This window comes from Drosophila rhopaloa, unplaced genomic scaffold (assembly GCF_018152115.1).
Source record: "Drosophila rhopaloa isolate 14029-0021.01 unplaced genomic scaffold, ASM1815211v1 contig_2, whole genome shotgun sequence".
Lineage (NCBI taxonomy): Eukaryota > Metazoa > Arthropoda > Insecta > Diptera > Drosophilidae > Drosophila > Drosophila rhopaloa.
The window spans coordinates 18721943-18738255 of record NW_025335083.1 but is presented as its reverse complement, the minus strand read 5'-3'; the positions used below and the strand labels follow the sequence as shown (position 1 = coordinate 18738255).

General features: G+C 45.1%; 8 protein-coding genes across 10 annotated transcripts; 3 read left to right on the top strand and 5 right to left on the bottom strand.

The window, feature by feature from the left end:
• Positions 1-57: 57 nt before the first annotated feature.
• LOC108050475 lies at positions 58-1095 on the bottom strand. Its single transcript, XM_017132178.2, has 2 exons — positions 657-1095; positions 58-485 (listed from the first exon to the last, which is right to left on the bottom strand). The coding sequence occupies exons 1-2, from the start codon at positions 721-723 to the stop codon at positions 115-117; spliced, it is 438 nt and encodes a 145-aa protein (XP_016987667.1). The 5' UTR covers positions 724-1095; the 3' UTR covers positions 58-114.
• Positions 1096-2411: 1316 nt separating this feature from the next.
• LOC108050474 (reticulon-4-interacting protein 1 homolog, mitochondrial) lies at positions 2412-3928 on the bottom strand. The gene is made up of 3 exons (XM_017132177.2): positions 3310-3928; positions 2643-3248; positions 2412-2587 (listed from the first exon to the last, which is right to left on the bottom strand). The coding sequence occupies exons 1-3, from the start codon at positions 3823-3825 to the stop codon at positions 2483-2485; spliced, it is 1227 nt and encodes a 408-aa protein (XP_016987666.1). The 5' UTR covers positions 3826-3928; the 3' UTR covers positions 2412-2482.
• A 426-nt stretch (positions 3929-4354) lies between these two features.
• On the top strand, positions 4355-5540 carry LOC108050501 (protein cornichon homolog 4). The gene is made up of 3 exons (XM_017132213.2): positions 4355-4551; positions 4607-4929; positions 4994-5540. The coding sequence occupies exons 1-3, from the start codon at positions 4474-4476 to the stop codon at positions 5064-5066; spliced, it is 474 nt and encodes a 157-aa protein (XP_016987702.1). The 5' UTR covers positions 4355-4473; the 3' UTR covers positions 5067-5540.
• On the bottom strand, positions 5382-6743 carry LOC108050499. Of its 2 annotated transcripts, XM_017132212.1 has the most exons (2): positions 6606-6743; positions 5382-6500 (listed from the first exon to the last, which is right to left on the bottom strand). In XM_017132212.1, the coding sequence occupies exons 1-2, from the start codon at positions 6657-6659 to the stop codon at positions 5565-5567; spliced, it is 990 nt and encodes a 329-aa protein (XP_016987701.1). In that variant the 5' UTR covers positions 6660-6743; the 3' UTR covers positions 5382-5564. The 2 variants fall into 2 exon arrangements, with proteins under 2 accessions (XP_016987701.1, XP_016987700.1); XM_017132211.1 differs by having other exon boundaries at positions 5382-6743.
• Positions 6744-7186: 443 nt separating this feature from the next.
• On the top strand, positions 7187-8943 carry LOC108050502 (serine--tRNA ligase, cytoplasmic). The gene has a single exon (XM_017132214.2). It carries the CDS (start codon positions 7294-7296, stop codon positions 8797-8799), a length of 1506 nt encoding a protein of 501 aa, XP_016987703.1. The 5' UTR covers positions 7187-7293; the 3' UTR covers positions 8800-8943.
• A 171-nt stretch (positions 8944-9114) lies between these two features.
• On the top strand, positions 9115-12322 carry LOC108050486 (calponin homology domain-containing protein DDB_G0272472). Its single transcript, XM_017132194.2, has 6 exons — positions 9115-9371; positions 9604-10943; positions 11016-11406; positions 11481-11720; positions 11806-12089; positions 12153-12322. The coding sequence occupies exons 1-6, from the start codon at positions 9150-9152 to the stop codon at positions 12301-12303; spliced, it is 2628 nt and encodes an 875-aa protein (XP_016987683.2). The 5' UTR covers positions 9115-9149; the 3' UTR covers positions 12304-12322.
• Positions 12316-15068, bottom strand: LOC108050489 (palmitoyltransferase ZDHHC23). Its single transcript, XM_017132196.2, has 5 exons — positions 14959-15068; positions 14358-14579; positions 13668-13812; positions 12722-13618; positions 12316-12665 (listed from the first exon to the last, which is right to left on the bottom strand). The coding sequence occupies exons 2-5, from the start codon at positions 14506-14508 to the stop codon at positions 12485-12487; spliced, it is 1374 nt and encodes a 457-aa protein (XP_016987685.1). The 5' UTR covers positions 14509-14579; positions 14959-15068; the 3' UTR covers positions 12316-12484.
• LOC108050490 (histidine protein methyltransferase 1 homolog) lies at positions 14782-16306 on the bottom strand. Of its 2 annotated transcripts, none has more exons than XM_017132197.1 (3): positions 16221-16306; positions 15562-16144; positions 14782-15506 (listed from the first exon to the last, which is right to left on the bottom strand). In XM_017132197.1, the coding sequence occupies exons 2-3, from the start codon at positions 16072-16074 to the stop codon at positions 15096-15098; spliced, it is 924 nt and encodes a 307-aa protein (XP_016987686.1). In that variant the 5' UTR covers positions 16075-16144; positions 16221-16306; the 3' UTR covers positions 14782-15095. The 2 variants fall into 2 exon arrangements, with proteins under 2 accessions (XP_016987686.1, XP_016987687.1); XM_017132198.1 differs by having other exon boundaries at positions 15562-16112; positions 16221-16274.
• Positions 16307-16313: the final 7 nt, after the last annotated feature.

The following is a 16313-nucleotide window of genomic DNA, read 5'->3' as shown; positions in this document are numbered from 1 at the left end:
CCTAGTTAACCCAGTTGCTCGAATGCCCGCCCAGCCAGTTCAACAAAAAGCTCCGGATACTGTTCTTAGCAGGGTGGTTTATTGTCTGGGAGTATTCACTTGGACTTAGTTCCGCTAGCAACGTTTCTTTTGAACTGTCTTGCCCGTCGTCTTCCCAACGGCCTTGCCCGCTACTTTTCGTAGCCTTGCACCCTTTTTCCCCATTAGTTTGGCCGCCTTCGCCGGTGGTTTTGGCATCCGCTGCCTGATAGCCTTGCGCCCGTCCTTTGGCGAGATCCGGGCACCACCGGTTTCTCTTTCCTTATGGCGGCTCATGCGGAAGTTAAAAGGCACACGGACTTTCTCGTCGGTTAAAGAGATGATGCCAAGACTGACGCCCACATCCAGGGAAAACTCAACAGCACCCTCGAGACTGCCGAAAGGGCCGATGTGCTCCTCGAGCACTATGTCCCTGATGCTCTTGACCAGATCTTCCTTGGTGGTGACTGATAAAAAAATTTGGTATTAGATATTTTTCAGACTCATAAAAATCTATAATAGATTGTTTTTTTTTTTGGATTTAAAAAAAAATCACTAGTAATTATGCCTTGAGCTCCAAATTCGAAAATTCGTTAAAAAAACTAAAAACCAGAATTTCGAGAATAAAAATAACTCACATAGCTTCGGCTGTCGACTGAGCAGGTCCATTATATAAGGCAGCAATGAGGGGTTGTTCTTATCCATTATAATTTAGTTCTTATATTTATTACGAATTTAGTTTCACTATTTACTAATATTAAAATATTTGTTTTTTTCAGGAAGTATTAAAATGACTGACTTTCGTGTTCCGACTCATATAAAAAACTGACTAGTAAGAAAAATAATGTTTTATATGTATGACGTTAACCCAGTCAAGGCCTCTCTGATTGGAAAATTATCCAAGACAACGTACATCCCTGATCGAAGCCACTTAGTTGTCCCTCTCTGTTTCACTGTTTAAAATACCAAATTAAATCAAATTAATACGCTAGACAAAATAAATGCGTATTTACGAAACCCATTTCCTTTTAATCAGATGCAAATATTTTCCAAAAAAATTCTACCAAACCCGCTATAGATTGCCCCAATTTCGATCAAGGCATTAGGTTCGATTAATAGACTGCAAAGATTGGAAGATTTCTAAATAAATGCTTCATGGAAAAACAAATTTCTTATTCCGCTTCCTGGTGCCACACCAACAATTGTATATGATTTAATTGCATCTAAGAAAATAATGCTAGCAAAGGTAAGGAAGTTGACGAAGCTCTAGCATCAAGTACTTACGAAATCGCAGTCACTAAATGGATGACACATAACAGTATTATGCTTAATACAACTACTCTGGACAGCGCTTACAAATATCAAGTGCTCAGGTTTGTTACTGCCTTGACAATTTTTTCCAATAATAGCTAATTTTATTCAGACATTAGATAAGGCTGGGATTTCAAGGTCTTCACAACCCTCAATCTACAAAATTTTCCCTTAGCAAACTCTATAAGTACTTTAGGGTATATTGATTCTTTGGTAAGTTTTGACACACATTTATGATATAATTTATATAAAAAGTACGTCTCCTAAGCAGTTGATTTTTGTCTTAACTATACACATAGTTAATTATGATCGTAAAGAGTATTCGGACATCAGCTAGAAACAGTTGTCAATTTCGATCATATTAAGACCCACGGCCCGGTAACAAATTGAGAGCTATTAATAAAAACCAAAACAAAACAGAGACGCGTGCATTCTTCGCTTTCTTTGTCGCCAATGTCGGATGATAGCGGCGATAGAGACTTTTTGTTCGGTTTTGGAAAGCCTCAACCTTGGTGATAGCGAGTTGGTCATGTTTTGATGCTAAGTAGCGTTTCGAACGCATGTGAACGATGTGATTAGAGCGAGCAGGCCGCGTGCTGCGGAATCGCCCCGCCGACCACTCAATGTTTGATAAGGAATCTGGGTATTGGCCGATGATGGGCCAGCTAGCCAGGCAGGCGATGGAATAAATATAGACGGACGGAAATTTTAGCAGACCGATGGCGTGTGTCGTGCTTCGTCAACATTGGTCCGAGAATAGTTTTACGATGGGCGCACGACCAGCGAGTGTTAGGAAGTATGCTTGCCCCAGTTGAATCACTTAAGCTGCAGCTACCTAACGACCAGTTGCCCTTCAGCCTAAACGCTGCATATGTGTAGTCGATTAGATGCCGGATTTTCACGGTGATTTAAAGGTGATCCTTGATGAACGCCAGCCATCAAATCAGGCCGATCGGCGATTATTTTATATTATAAGTAATCATATGCGTCAGTGGCTTCAAATTAGTTTTTGAACCGCGTGCTAAGATGCATTTGAATTGCGTCAACGTTTCGCTGTTTTATAAATTAATTAGCTTTAGTGATTTAATTAACCAACAGAATTTTTTAATGGGTCAGAACCAACAATATTTGTCGGTTATTCGTATATTTCCGCTCAGATCTTCACCACTATCTTGCCCCGCAAGTGTCCGCTCTTCATCTTTTCAAAGGCCTTTGGCAGATCAACGAACCCGTAGCTACTATCGATCAGCGGCATCAGCTTAAAGGCCAGAAGCGAATTAGTAAACATAAAAACTCAGGGGAATAATACTAACCTTCCGCTGATCCACCAATTTTTGCAGGAATTGAATACCTTGCGGAGCGGGACTAAAAAATCCCCATTTTACAAGACCGCCGCGTTGCGAGACGGACTTTACATTGGTCTGGACCAGGTCAAACACATTCTGAAGTGCTCCCAGACCCAGTCCCTGCTTATCTATGTTTGCCAGCAGTGGCGATGAGAAGGTGATGTACTGCCGGTAATCAAACATTGATTCAGCCGCCTTTTGACCTCCTTGGCCGGAACAGTCCAGAACAATGTCGTATGGTGCATATTTGCACAGCTCCTTCATGGACTCGCTGTTGTTGTAGTCCACAACGAAGTCGGCTCCCAGATTCCGAACCATTTCCACGGCATTTTCACTGCAGGTTGCGAGAACCTGAACTTTTTGGGACTTAAGGATTTGTATGGCCAAGGAGCCAACGCCGCCGGAGCCGCCCAGAACCAATACTCGCTTGTGGGCACCACCGCCAGAAGATGTGGTGGCTCCACATGGACCACCCAGACCTCCAGTGATATAAAGGCCCGACCACGCCGTCAATCCGGCATACAGAACGCTGGCGGCCTCGTTGTCATCCAGTTCTTTGGGAGCCAGAGCGAGCTGTAATGAGAATTTTGGTTTCGATTAGCTGCGCGTTATTTTGAGTAACATAAGCACTTACACAGTATGAAGGCACGGCTACGTACTCCGCATGGGCTCCGATGCTGGCCTGCAAAGGAACCACTCCCCAGACACGGGCTCCCAAGGGCAGAGTATCTGAAGCAACCCCCATGCCCGTCTGAACCAATTCTCCGCAGAATTCGCGGCCTAGGATGAGGGGAAACTCGATGCCATCGCCGGACTTGCAGCGCATCTTATTTAGTACCGCGGCTCCGTAACCACGGAGCATGGCCAGGTCGATGGGATTAACTGCCGTCGTCCGGATTCGGACCAGGCACTCATTGGAGCTACGTATCTGGGGAATCTTTACCTTTTCTGAAAGCTGCAGTTCGTCGATGTCACCGTAATTGTGGAGCTGCCATCCTCGCATCTTGTCCCCGCATTTCTCGTGTGACGGGGGTATTTGTTGGGCATTTGTTTGGGAGCCGGAAAGCGCGGATTGTGCCGACCGGTGCCGCCTGGCGAGCAGGACGAACTGCCTCAGGGACAGGATAGCATTGCAACCGGCAGCCTGCATTGCCGATATATAAATCAAGGAGTACTTAAGTTTAAAATAAAAGTTTTTTTTCGCAAAAACAAATAACGGTTTGTTATGATTATAGAAACAATGTAGCCGTACGCGGGAAAAACAGCTGGTCGTTATGTTAAAAATCATCGCTAGAAATCGATTGAACACAAAAACCATCGATTGTTTGAAATGGATTATTAATATTTAAAGACGAAAGTTTTGGAACAGTCTAACGCGATATAGCGCCACCGCTCTCCTTAAGGACGTCTTGAAGGTTGAATTCATCATCTTCAGTTACTTTTGGTCCAATTGGGACTTCTAATCTTCTGGCAGTGAGTTTTTTTTTAAATTATAACTAGGATACGAGGTAACATAATCGTCCTCTACTAGGTCCATAAGAAGTCCGCATTCACATTCTTTCTTCAATTTGTTTTTGGAAACCAGAAAATGGAGAAGTTTTTAAAATCAAAATATTCGTTTTTTATGGCTGGTAAATCGCCAAACCGCTTTGCAGCACTGGTTTTCCAAACGCAGTATGGCATTTTATAGTACATTTTCTTAATTAAAAACAAATCAAACGCGAAATGCTGCAAAATCTGTAAATAACAAAGAAAATCCCTGTAATTTTAAGTAAAAAAGTGAGTCTTACGTGCAATAATGTTTCTGCCCGAAACTGCCACCTTTTGTATCACCCTGTTGGTATACGGAGCCATCCTTCTGCTCCTGATTTACTATGTGAGTTTAGTTTTTCATTAAGAGGACAATATTAAATAGTCAAATTATTTTGTAGGTCCTGACGCTGGCGGATCTGGAGTGCGACTATCTGAATGCCCAGGAGTGTTGCCGGCGCCTCAACTTCTGGGTCATACCCAAATTCGGATCCCACGCCCTGCTCTGTGGTCTCCTGCTTATTGGTGGCCATTGGGTGATGTTTCTGTTAAACCTGCCGATGGTAATTTGGCTTTTCTACGAACTTAATCGCCAGCGGCGTGATAGCCTGGGTGTCTACGATCCGGTAGACATACACAGTCGGGGATTATTAAAGGTCCACTTGCGGAATTGTATGATTTACCTGGGCTACTACTTCGTCATGTTCTTCGTGGGGCTGTACTGGTGAGTTGGGGATTCCATACTACTGCTCAAACATTATTGAATATATTTATCAATTACCTTACAGTCTTATTTCATCGCTGATCAAGGGGGATCCGATTAAGCGGTACGAGGACGACGAAATAGTCACGGATTTCTGAAGTTTAGCCAAATAAGCCTTTACCCAAAGGGCTTCCAGTTTATTCCTTCATAATTAGAACAAAATTTAACGATTTAACTAGTTTCCCTTTATTTAATAGGCTTCTGAAACAAAAACAAACATGTTTTCAGACTATTCACTTTCTCAAAATTTAAGTTAAATTAATTCGATTTGAATTATTATTTATTGCTATTATATTATGTCATAAAAGGGTATAGACAGATTAGATTATTTATTACCATTAAGTCTAAGTAATATTCTCATCATCAAATTCGTGCAAAATTTGTAAAAGTCGAGATGAAAAAGACTGTTGCACTGTAGTGTGTTCAATTTATTGACATCGAGTTAACAAGATATGCAGGACCCTTGCTCATATCGAACCTAGTCGCACTTCATCTTCATTTTATTTATTTTATCATTAGCAATATAAGCGTATTCGAATAGAAATCACAAAATACATAACCATACACAGTAAGCTGTTTCCGAGTAGAATCCTCTGTTATTGCAGAAAGTCCACCACCTCCTCCAGTTCCCGCTGACGAGCCTGTTTCTGGGCCCAGCGAGCCTCCGCCGTCTTTACGCTCACCACCCAGCGATCGTGAGCCAGCTTTATGCCGCACACACCGTCGTCCGGAGTCCGGGGCACAGTGACTACTCCGCCCTGGGTCCTCCCCATGTAGGTCTGGGCATCCGATCGCGGATGGCGACGCTGGGCCGGACAGAATTTTCCGCCTTTGGGGAAGGGCGGCTCCGACAGGTATTTTTTAAGGCAACCCTGGTGAAAAAGGTGGCCACAATATACGCGCTCGATGAATGAGTCCGCATTGTCATCCGTTTCAATGTCCTGCGGATCCTCCGGCAGCACCGTATTATCACAAATTGGACAAAGTTCTATATGGAAATCTCGGGTGGCCTCCAGGCAGAACTTAAGCGAACGCTGCAAGCTTCTGACTGGTCGGAAATTGGCCAGTGCCTCCTTGCTTAGTCGGATCGGGGGCTCCACGCACTGACGGGCTATCTCACGCGACTGGCCGTTTAGGTAGCGTACGAGTACGGCTGGGAGATTGGATTCCTGACCACGCAACTCTACACTCTGCATGGGATAACTATCCGGGACTACAGCCGTAACTCTATACGTGAAGAGGCCTCCCTTGGCCACCAGCTCCACGCTCCTGTTCTTTTGCTTCAGCTTAAGCTGACTCTCCGTTCCCCCAGTTTTGATGTCCGCCCTTAGCTGTTTGATCTCGTCTAGGCAGACGCAGAGCGGATTATCCGATAAATACTGTTGGGCAAAGGCCAGAACCAAGAGCGCCTGTGGTTTTCCAATGAAGTCCCGCGCATAGTCATCGATGAGCCGAGTGAGCTCCGTCAGCAGCATGTCGGAGTACACGCGGCTCTTTAGCTCCACCAGGATGGGAGTGCTCCGCGGATAGTTCTGTGGGAAACGTAAACACACGGTCATCGATCGGTTAGGCCGCTCCGGGTAGATGTCAACCCGTATTAGGGAGCTAGAGCAAATGATGATCTTCGTGTGGGGCACCTGCTTCTCACATTTGGCCCGGATCTCCGTAACTTCCTGATCAATGAAGCTCATTTTTGGAAGGGCAATCAGCTAGAGGTTCGTTGTGTTCTCCAATCGGACTTTTTTTGAACAGCTGGGAAAGGCAGGGCTGATGCCGTTCCCACTGCCAGTGTTGTGAATAAGTGAGAGATTATTTTGAAATTGTGCCGAAAAAAACGTATGCTTGATATTTATCATAAACTTAGTATGCTTGATATTTATCATAAACTTAGTATTTAAAAATCAGTTAATAAATTAACTTTGAGACTAGTAAGAAAAGGTTAAAGAAAAAACTACCTCCTAAAAAAATACAATTTTAATATAAGCTACTTTGGAAAATTCCGAAATTTTCAATTTATTTCCCATATATAATTAATAGAAAAAATTATAAAAACTATACAAATTAACCTTCAGCACTAAATTAAAGTTGCACAACAGTTTATTTGGATTGGACAAATAAATGTGCTTGTATCTTAGAGTCACTCAATATCTTACTGGAATAAGATGAGTCACGATAATGCACTTCGTCCTCATAGAAACCCCTTCAAATGCAACACCTTTCTGCGCTTTACAACACTACCCAGCTGACGCAAAAAGCCAGCCACGTTGTGAAAACGCCGACGAACTAACTAATCCGCGACTGAAACTAAATTAAAGCGTAGCTAATATGGTGCTGGATCTGGATCTGTTTCGCAGCGACAAGGGTGGGAATCCCGACGCCGTTCGCGATAACCAGAAGAAGCGCTTCAAGGATGTGGCTCTGGTGGAGACGGTGATCGCCAAGGACACGGAATGGCGTCAGTGCCGCCACCGCGCGGACAACCTGAACAAGGTGAAGAACGTCTGCAGCAAGGTGATCGGCGAAAAGATGAAGAAAAAGGAGCCGGTGGGCGCAATGAGCGAGGATCTGCCGGCCGGCGTCACTCAGGATCTCACTGAGATCGTTGCCGAAACGCTGCAGCCACTGACCGTCAATCAGATCAAGCAGCTGCGCGTCCTTATCGACGATGCCATGACGGAGAACCAGAAGTCACTGGAGCTGGCCGAGCAGACGAGGAATACCTCTCTGCGGGAGGTGGGCAACCACCTGCACGAATCTGTCCCAGTGTCGAATGACGAGGAGGAGAACCGCGTGGAACGGACTTTTGGTGACTGCGAAAAGCGCGGCAAGTACTCGCACGTGGACCTCATCGTGATGATCGATGGCATGAACGCCGAAAAGGGAGCCGTAGTGTCGGGCGGACGTGGCTACTTCCTCACCGGAGCAGCCGTTTTCCTGGAGCAGGCTCTCATCCAGCACGCGTTGCATCTGCTGTATGCCCGTGATTACGTTCCTCTGTATACGCCCTTTTTTATGCGCAAGGAGGTGATGCAGGAGGTGGCCCAGCTATCGCAGTTCGACGAAGAACTGTACAAAGTTGTGGGCAAGGGGAGCGAGAAGGCCGAGGAGGTGGGCGTCGACGAGAAATACCTGATCGCCACCTCTGAACAGCCCATTGCCGCCTACCATCGCGATGAGTGGTTGCCAGAGGCATCGCTGCCCATCAAGTACGCTGGCCTGTCCACCTGTTTTCGACAGGAAGTGGGCTCCCACGGTCGCGACACTCGCGGCATTTTCCGCGTCCATCAGTTCGAGAAGGTGGAACAGTTCGTGCTCACCTCCCCGCACGGCAACAAGTCCTGGGAGATGATGGACGAGATGATTGGCAATGCAGAGCAGTTCTGCCAGTCTCTGGGCATTCCATATCGCGTGGTGAACATCGTATCAGGGGCCCTCAACCATGCCGCCTCAAAGAAGCTGGATCTAGAGGCCTGGTTCGGTGGCAGCGGCGCCTACAGAGAGCTTGTATCGTGCTCCAACTGTTTGGACTACCAGGCCCGCCGTCTGCTGGTGCGTTACGGGCAAACCAAGAAGATGAACGCCTCCGTGGACTACGTGCACATGCTGAACGCCACGATGTGTGCCGCCACTCGAGTAATCTGCGCTATCCTGGAGACCCATCAGACAGAGACGGGCATCAAGGTGCCGGAACCATTGAAGAAGTACTTACCAGCCAAGTTCCAGGATGAGATCCCGTTCGTCAAGCCCGCTCCTATTGATCTGGAGCTGGCAGCCGCTGAGAAACAAAAGGGCAAAAAGGAAAAGACCAAGAAGGACCCGGCTGCCGGTTAATATTAAAGTTCACTCAATTACTACGAAATATACTGCTAAACTAAGCTTGCAAAGTCCTCTAAATTTTTGTTACCTATCGACTTATCTAATATTTATGGCATTTATATAAACTTTAAAATGGATCAAGCTGTGCTTTGAAAGCAATAAAATGTGTTTGCTTTTAAGGGGTTATTTCATTTCATAAAGGTCTGAATATAAATTGGTAACGGGAGTAGGGCCGCTAGTTTTCGTTGTCAGGACAATAAATTCAACTTGTTTACGAATTTTTTCCTTGCACTCAGTTACCATATTATTTTCAAATAGAAAAAACTAGATTTTACTATTAGAATTCGAGACAACATTTAAATAATATGTCGCATATAAAACGTCGTGAGAAGCCCATTAAGGAGTCCCGATGGGATCGCATCCGCAAACGTCACCAGCAGACAAATGCTTTGGGCCTGAAGACGGATGCAGTGCGTCGCCTTATCGAGGCGGATTATGTGGGAAGGCGACAGGAGCGCCTTCTGATCGAGGGAGAAGATCCCAAGCAGCTTAATCCTAGTGTTATTATGGACATGCGGCATAAGATGGTGAGAGGAAATAAATACTATAAGAAAGTGAGCTGTTTAATTTTAATAAGTTTAACAGAAATTTAAAATTAAATTTATCATAGGGAAACAACTTTAATTTGATAATTAAATTAAAACTGACGATTAACTAATTAATCGCAAATTAATAAGTAATTTATTGTACTAAGCCTGATACACTAGTAGTAAACTTAACATAAGAAAAATGTATTGATTTCCATTTTTCTTCGAACAGTTTCAGAAGATACCTCACAAACTGCCACTGGCCACCCTGGCCCATGACCACGCCCACTCTTTGGAGGTTACCAAGGCACACAATCTGGAGGTGGAGCAGCGTTTCATCGACAACCAGCTGCAGAAGTTCCGCCAGCAGTTGTCCAGGCAATTTCAGCGGAGCAAGTCCCACCGAGTGCCGCCGACCAAACCGGATTTCAAACTGAATAATGGACCCCTGGTGAAGAGTCTGGCCCAGGCTGCCCAGCACATTGATAACTTCTACAACACTCCTGTCCAGGCCCTAGGTCAGATGGCGCAGATGTGCTCCGAAACCAAGTCAGCGGCCACCAAGAGCCTTATCCAGCAACTAAGACCAGAACCGGAAAAGGAGGCGGACATGGATTGCGAGTGGGCGGAGCACAAAGCCCAGGTGATGGAGCTCCCCACTTTCCTGGAGGAGCAAGTGATATCCTTTGATGCTCTGGAGTATCGGAACTTCACGAAGCAAGTCCAAGCGGATGAGAGCAAGGCGAAACTCCTGCGGTGCCGCACCCCGAGTCCTTTGACCTCCACGGAGGAGTTCTTTAGGCCTATGCGGGCGGCAGCCGAGCGCCAGATGCTTCATGTCCGCACTATAAGACACGAGGAGGAGCTGCAGCAGGAGAATAAGCAGGAGCAGCAACCAGACGGTAATTCTTCCTTGCTGAAAAGAGAATCGTCGACCTGTTCCAACACCAGCGATGGCATAGACTCCGTAATTTCCGATTTAGCCGAGGAAGCGCTTTATGAACTACAACTGGAAGCTGCTGAGGAGCAAAACGAACAGCTCGATAAGGAGCTGCCTGTTCCGCCAAAGCAGGTGCAGTTTCAGTTGCCTCAAAAGAAAACTCCAACACCAAGCACACATCCAATCGGTGATTCAGAGGCCGATCCTGAACCGGAACCCCTGCTCATCCGACGAATAGAATTGCCCAAGGTGGTAGTAAATCCCAAGGAACCTGAGCCCTCGGAATCGTCCAGCGGCAGTGAAGATGACTCGGGTGTGGCACCCACTCACGAGAAGCAGAAGATCATAGACCAACTGTTCCAAGCCAGGGCCAACACTCAAATGGTGGTTATGCGCAAGTACTTCCTTAAGTGGATACATTTTACAACGATGGAGAAGATCGAGCGGGAGCAGGGACAATCCTACCAGGCGCGGGACAATCGGGTTCAAAAGATCAATGCGTTTCTGGACAAGGTTCGGCAGGAAAAGAGGCGACAGCGCACAGAAACTGTGGCCGAGACCAGTAAGATAACCCAGAAGTCTCTGGAGCAACGGGAGGAAGCCGTCAAGATGGCCAAACAGTTTAAGAATAAGTATGTTTCTTCTTTTTTTTTAAGGATATACAAATATTTATAAATATCCCTAATTTGGGGTTCTTCTACCAGACTTAAAGTACAGCAGGACATTATTGACTTACAGCGGATCAAGCTGGAGCGCCAGGAGCGTCTAATCATGCAGCTTAAACTGACTAAACTCAGCGACGAAGCCAAAGAAGCACGGGAGGATCTCAAACAGGAGCTGAAAACGGTTATCCGCTGCGGGGATCCCAAAGCCAAAGCTAAGGCCAAGTGCCTGCAGCTAATAGGCAGTCTTCGTGATGCGGATGACGAGGAGATGGCCCGGCTGCAGGGTAAAGCACTGCTCCAGCCACGATTCTTGCAGCACATGCAGGAACGGGCAACAGAAAGAAGTGTCCGTCATGAGCAGGCTCGTCAGCGGCGGGCCCAGGCGGATGCCGAAAGGGAGGCGGCCAAGGTAGCGATGGAGGAGGCCAAGGTGGGTATTTATAGGAATGTTTAAATATACCTTATAGCTCCTATTAACATACCTTTACTCCCTGAATCTTACAGCGACAGGAGGACGAAGAGGCCAAGCGCCTGAGAATAGAGGTCCTCAAAGAAAAGCGACGCCAGGAGAAAATGGCCAAGATCCTAAAAGAGCGGGAACGCCAGCGCTTCATGGATAACCAGCGGAAGGCAGTGGAGTTCAGTCGCCGGCTACTGCTAAGCCGGATTGGCATGGAGGGCTTCAAACGGCTTCTGCAGCGCAAGCGCGAGAATCTGGTCAAGAGCGAGGAGTTCCGAAGTCAGGTATGTTTTTTCTGACTACGTCTTTATATTATATTAATTATATTATATTAATTTATATTAACATTCTTACGATTCCCGCCGACAGCTATTAAAAAAGAACGCCTTCCACTCGTGGCACAACTACACGGCCTATAAGCAGCGCGAGAAGATGATCCGAGCGGAGAGGTGTTGGCATAGCATCCTCAAGAGACGCGCTCTGTTCGCCTGGATGATTTATGTGCAGAATGAGAAAAGCAAGATGCTGGTGGCCATCGATTGGCATGCACTCCATGCCATGGAGTACTGGTTCGGACGGTGGCATAAATACTCTACGCGCTGTCGGATGATTGAGGACACCAAGACGAGGCAGGCAATCTCTCATCACGAGTGGTAGGTGGCTGTAAATAAATATGTATAGGATTATTCATTTTTGTATTTAAACATCTTAACTAGGCACCTCAAGTGGAAGGTTCTGGACTGTTGGCGGCGCCTGCCGCAGATCCTCAAAATCGAAAAAGAGACAGAGGAGCGACGCCAGCGATGGCGCATGAAGATCTGGGAGCTGTTGCCTGATTACAAACCGAGAGAGGATAGCTTATGGTAGCGCACTTAAAAGTTCACTTTATAGTTTCTTAATTATATTTATTTTGAATAAATTTGAAATTGCATATAAGACCTTAAAGCGCTACGACTAAGTACGACTACCAGGGGAACAGCGTTTATAGTGAAATACTTTTGTATTTGGGCGACAAGCTTGTGCTTTCTACTTTTTGGTATGTGAGCGATCACTTCAGAATGGCTCGCCAATTGCTCCAGATTCTGTTGCGACCTGCGGCGTTAGAGGCACGTTTGTATTCGTGCAGAGTGGAGCCCTTCCACCACAAGTAGGCCTGCCGAGTGAGTATAAAGGCGACGTAGGCGGAGATGAGCAGGGCATAGCAAGCCACAACAAAGGAGATTCCAAGCCTGATTGAGGAAGGCAAGTATATATAATATGGTCTTAATTCAAATGTTTTACTCACTCAAAGCCTTCAAACACCTCACTGCAGTCGTCGGGCAGGAGCACAGGATAGCCCAGTGGCCGCACCACCATAAACGGATGGCAAATCGAAGTGAGGGTTAAGTTAGCACCCAGCAGGAGTGCAATCTCCGACAGAGCCAGCCCGACTATGTACCACACGTAGTTCCGCTCCCCGATGCAGCAGTTAAGCCAGTAGCTGTGGTGATCCCGCCTTTTCACGCAAGTTCCGCAAATGAGACAGTGGTATGCCCGTCTAGGTGTCACTTTTCGGCAGATCTCGCAGATGTTGGGCTGCCCATGCATCAGGCCCGACCGTTCAGCAGTGTCCATGTCCACCACCTCGTCATCGTCTTCCAGACTTAATACACTGTCCATCTGGAGCGTGATCTGGGCCTCTGCCTGTTCCTCGCTACTAGAAGCCTCCGCGATACCTGGTAACTCATCCTTGGGCGTGGTTCCATATTGGGCCGAGACAAGATTCAAAGGAGACAGAACCTTGGTGGAATAGAGACAGTATAGGGCTGCACAGGAGAAGAACATCAGCGCATAATTTTCCTCGGGCGCCAGCTCCAGCAGTGGCACCTGGAACTCAAATATGATAATCATGTATAGCACCGAGAAGACCAGCCAGCTCAGAAAGAAGTTGGTTCGCGTGGCCGTTTTCTTGGCTAACTGAACGCCCCAGATGGTGAAGCCCACCAAAGTGAGCATCAGCACCACGGCTGTTTTTGAGTTCAAAGTGGCCAATCCCAGCATGAGTGGGACAATAAACGCCGGAGCCACGGCTGCCGGCGAAATTCGCTTGGCTCCGCCGCGCCATGGCAGACGTAGTCGGTCCTGAAAGGCGATCAGCATACCGTCTATGTTCCTTCGATCGATAGCTCGGCAAGTGACAAGTCTAAGGAAGATAATTTGTATCCTAGCTTGTATTGAATTTACTTTCTCACCTTGTGCACACCAAGTCGAAGTCAACGCAGTTACAACAGCATCCTAAGATGTGCGATCGCTTTTGGCTCTTCTCCCCCACGTACTCACAGCAGCAGAGAGTGCTGTTCTCCTCCGACTTAGCCTCCACGTCCTCCGATCTTCGAGCTGCAGTCACAAAATCGGAGGAGCCGGCAGACATTAAGAACATCGATTTGGTCAATGATTTTGCAGGGAGTTCCGGACAGCGTGTACGGAAACAGTATAGATAAGATTAGTGCACGCCCTATTGGCAAACAGGAGGAACGTTTCAAACGCAATTATCAGTGCTGTATGTCTCCATTTTAATTGTTTAATTATGGCACAACGAATTTACTTACAATTTGTCCGGAATAACGACAACAACAACTCAGCTGACGGACATCACCCTGTAACAGGGTGCTCCGCGTAAAGGGGAGTGCCAACTTAACTTTTTAACCAATATTTTAGGCGCCGCGTGAAAAAAGTTTAAGCGCCAAGTTGTTCAGAAAATATTCAAAAAATTCGTTATGCAGGTGCCATAAAGTTACCAACTACCATTTTAAATTACTATATTTTATAAGGCCTATTATATATCCCATATCCAAACCAAACTTTCTAAATTATTTAATATGTGTCAATCCAAATACTTGAAATCTCTATGTTGGATAGTTTATAACCCACTTTAAACTCACCTGTTTTTTTACTTTTGTAGGATCCGTACAAATCATTGGGACAAAAGGAACGCCATCTGATCTGCCGCTTTCGGACGACTCCGACACTCTCCATCGCGTTCCACTCATTATTGGACCGCTTTCTAGAGCCACCGATGTCCGTTACAAGCATTATCACATGGAACTCCTCGCTGATAGTTAGTCGGGAGTTTCCGCTAAGTCGAATATTAATATTGTGATTAACTACAGAAGAGAAAAAGAGATTGCCATCTTTGCTTATGATTTTCGAACACATTTTTAAAATACTAGATAGTTAAAATTGTAAACTAAAAATTTAATTTTTGTATAGTTTTCCATTGGGAATCTTACGAGGTGACTTCACCCTCTACCCAAATCCAAGTTTCCGTAAGAAGAACGATTACCAAACACAATAAAAGCCTTCTTATTTCAGCTTCGTTCATTTTTTATTTTTAACAATAACAGCACTAAAAAAGTTTAATCATCCAAAATAAGTATGAACCGATCAGTTCGAATATTATTGACCTTCTGTGCTGTTCTCGCATTTAAGATGATAAGAAGATAAGCATTTCTTAAAACTTTTGGGTACTAAATTTATACGCACACTATATTGCAAATATATTTATCATCATTAAATTTTTGCTTAAGCCTTGTTATCTCCAGCGCAAATACTCGCGGATAAAGTCTCGTCTGATATGGATAGTTTTTAATATTAAAAGCCCCAATAAACTCAAAATTAAACTATTTAAATTTTAATTGTAAAATTCCTCTTTTTAAATTTTCGTCCGACTGCCAGACATTTTGAATGTGAAACAAATTTCCAAGCTTGATCTTTTCCGAAAATTGTTCCAGACCCCCTCCCACTCCAAAATAATGAGATTTTGCAGCGACCAAAGCGATTCCATCCGGTTTTAAGCGATCAGCAAGGGTTTCCAAAAGCTTTTGTTGATTTTCAATGTTGTAAATTGTCTCTGAGGTAAGTATTAGATCGTATTTCTCCACTTCCTTCGTTAGGTGAGCGAAGTGAGACCAATCCCCGGCGTATAGGGTTGTATGGTTGTCCAAAAATTCCAATTTTTCATCTTCAGTTAGCGATTCGTCTGCATTTAGCAGGATATTTGGATATGTGATATATTCCAAAACATCTTTGTTCTTGAAATATTGGATTTATTAATATATCAAACCTTAGGATTAGTTTTACACTTACGTAGTCCTGAAAATCGACTCGCGCACCCTTTTTCATGGCATATATCCCTAGTAATCCGGAACCACATCCCAAGTCCAGGATTCTTTTATCCTTCCAGAAGGAGTCTTCATGCTCTTCGGATAGATATAATAAAAGGCTTTCTGTGCACTCCCATATTTTAGCACCTCCCTCGTAGACCCCGGCTATTAGATCAGAATGGTTTTCCTCAGACTTTCTTATATCAAGGTTTTCCAACTGTGCTTGGGCTTTTATATCCTCCAGCAGAAAACCAGCTACAAGGTGTCGAATTGTTATATTTCCCACATCCATTTCCTTAGCATTCAACTCGTAGAAATCCAGTGTTGAAATAAGGTTATCTATTGGCTTTACTTTCTCTGCCTGATACCAATCTATATCCTTTGTGTATCCCGGTTTAGGTTCTTCGGAATCGCCCTCATTACTGAAAATAGGACTTTTAACGGCCTCTGGATCTTCACGAGATTCCGCTTCCACTTCAAAATTAAATTTAAACATCTTTGTGTCCTCGGAGCACCCTGTGAGCTCTAAGATTCCTGTAGTTGAAATGAGCTTTAGTTATGCTTTGCTACATAGTAAATAAACAAAACATCAATTAATACTGTAAGTATTAAACGAAATAATATATTTGTACAATTATTTACCTCTATAAATGATAATTGATCAAAAATCAGCTGTCGGCAGAAACCACGCTTTTGGTACAGTTCATTGGTCACCCTATGGAAAGGAGCTGTCAA

Coding starts and splice junctions, on each gene's coding strand:
- LOC108050501 (XM_017132213.2), top strand. CDS start 4,474: ATGTTTCTGCCCGAAACTGCCACCTTTTGTATCACCCTGTTGGTATAC. Junction 4,552..4,606: donor TTCTGCTCCTGATTTACTAT/GTGAGTTTAGTT, acceptor ATTATTTTGTAG/GTCCTGACGCTGGCGGATCT. Junction 4,930..4,993: donor TTCTTCGTGGGGCTGTACTG/GTGAGTTGGGGA, acceptor ATTACCTTACAG/TCTTATTTCATCGCTGATCA.
- LOC108050475 (XM_017132178.2), bottom strand. CDS start 723: ATGGATAAGAACAACCCCTCATTGCTGCCTTATATAATGGACCTGCTC. Junction 486..656: donor CAGTCGACAGCCGAAGCTAT/GTGAGTTATTTT, acceptor TTTTTTTATCAG/TCACCACCAAGGAAGATCTG.
- LOC108050490 (XM_017132197.1), bottom strand. CDS start 16,074: ATGTTTAAATTTAATTTTGAAGTGGAAGCGGAATCTCGTGAAGATCCA. Junction 15,507..15,561: donor GAGTCGATTTTCAGGACTAC/GTAAGTGTAAAA, acceptor CAATATTTCAAG/AACAAAGATGTTTTGGAATA.
- LOC108050502 (XM_017132214.2), top strand. CDS start 7,294: ATGGTGCTGGATCTGGATCTGTTTCGCAGCGACAAGGGTGGGAATCCC.
- LOC108050489 (XM_017132196.2), bottom strand. CDS start 14,508: ATGCTTGTAACGGACATCGGTGGCTCTAGAAAGCGGTCCAATAATGAG. Junction 13,619..13,667: donor TTCGACTTGGTGTGCACAAG/GTGAGAAAGTAA, acceptor TATCTTCCTTAG/ACTTGTCACTTGCCGAGCTA. Junction 12,666..12,721: donor GAGGTGTTTGAAGGCTTTGA/GTGAGTAAAACA, acceptor TTCCTCAATCAG/GCTTGGAATCTCCTTTGTTG.
- LOC108050474 (XM_017132177.2), bottom strand. CDS start 3,825: ATGCAGGCTGCCGGTTGCAATGCTATCCTGTCCCTGAGGCAGTTCGTC. Junction 3,249..3,309: donor TAGCCGTGCCTTCATACTGT/GTAAGTGCTTAT, acceptor TTCTCATTACAG/CTCGCTCTGGCTCCCAAAGA. Junction 2,588..2,642: donor AATTGGTGGATCAGCGGAAG/GTTAGTATTATT, acceptor CTGGCCTTTAAG/CTGATGCCGCTGATCGATAG.
- LOC108050499 (XM_017132211.1), bottom strand. CDS start 6,659: ATGAGCTTCATTGATCAGGAAGTTACGGAGATCCGGGCCAAATGTGAG.
- LOC108050486 (XM_017132194.2), top strand. CDS start 9,150: ATGTCGCATATAAAACGTCGTGAGAAGCCCATTAAGGAGTCCCGATGG. Junction 9,372..9,603: donor TGGACATGCGGCATAAGATG/GTGAGAGGAAAT, acceptor TTCTTCGAACAG/TTTCAGAAGATACCTCACAA. Junction 10,944..11,015: donor GCCAAACAGTTTAAGAATAA/GTATGTTTCTTC, acceptor TTCTTCTACCAG/ACTTAAAGTACAGCAGGACA.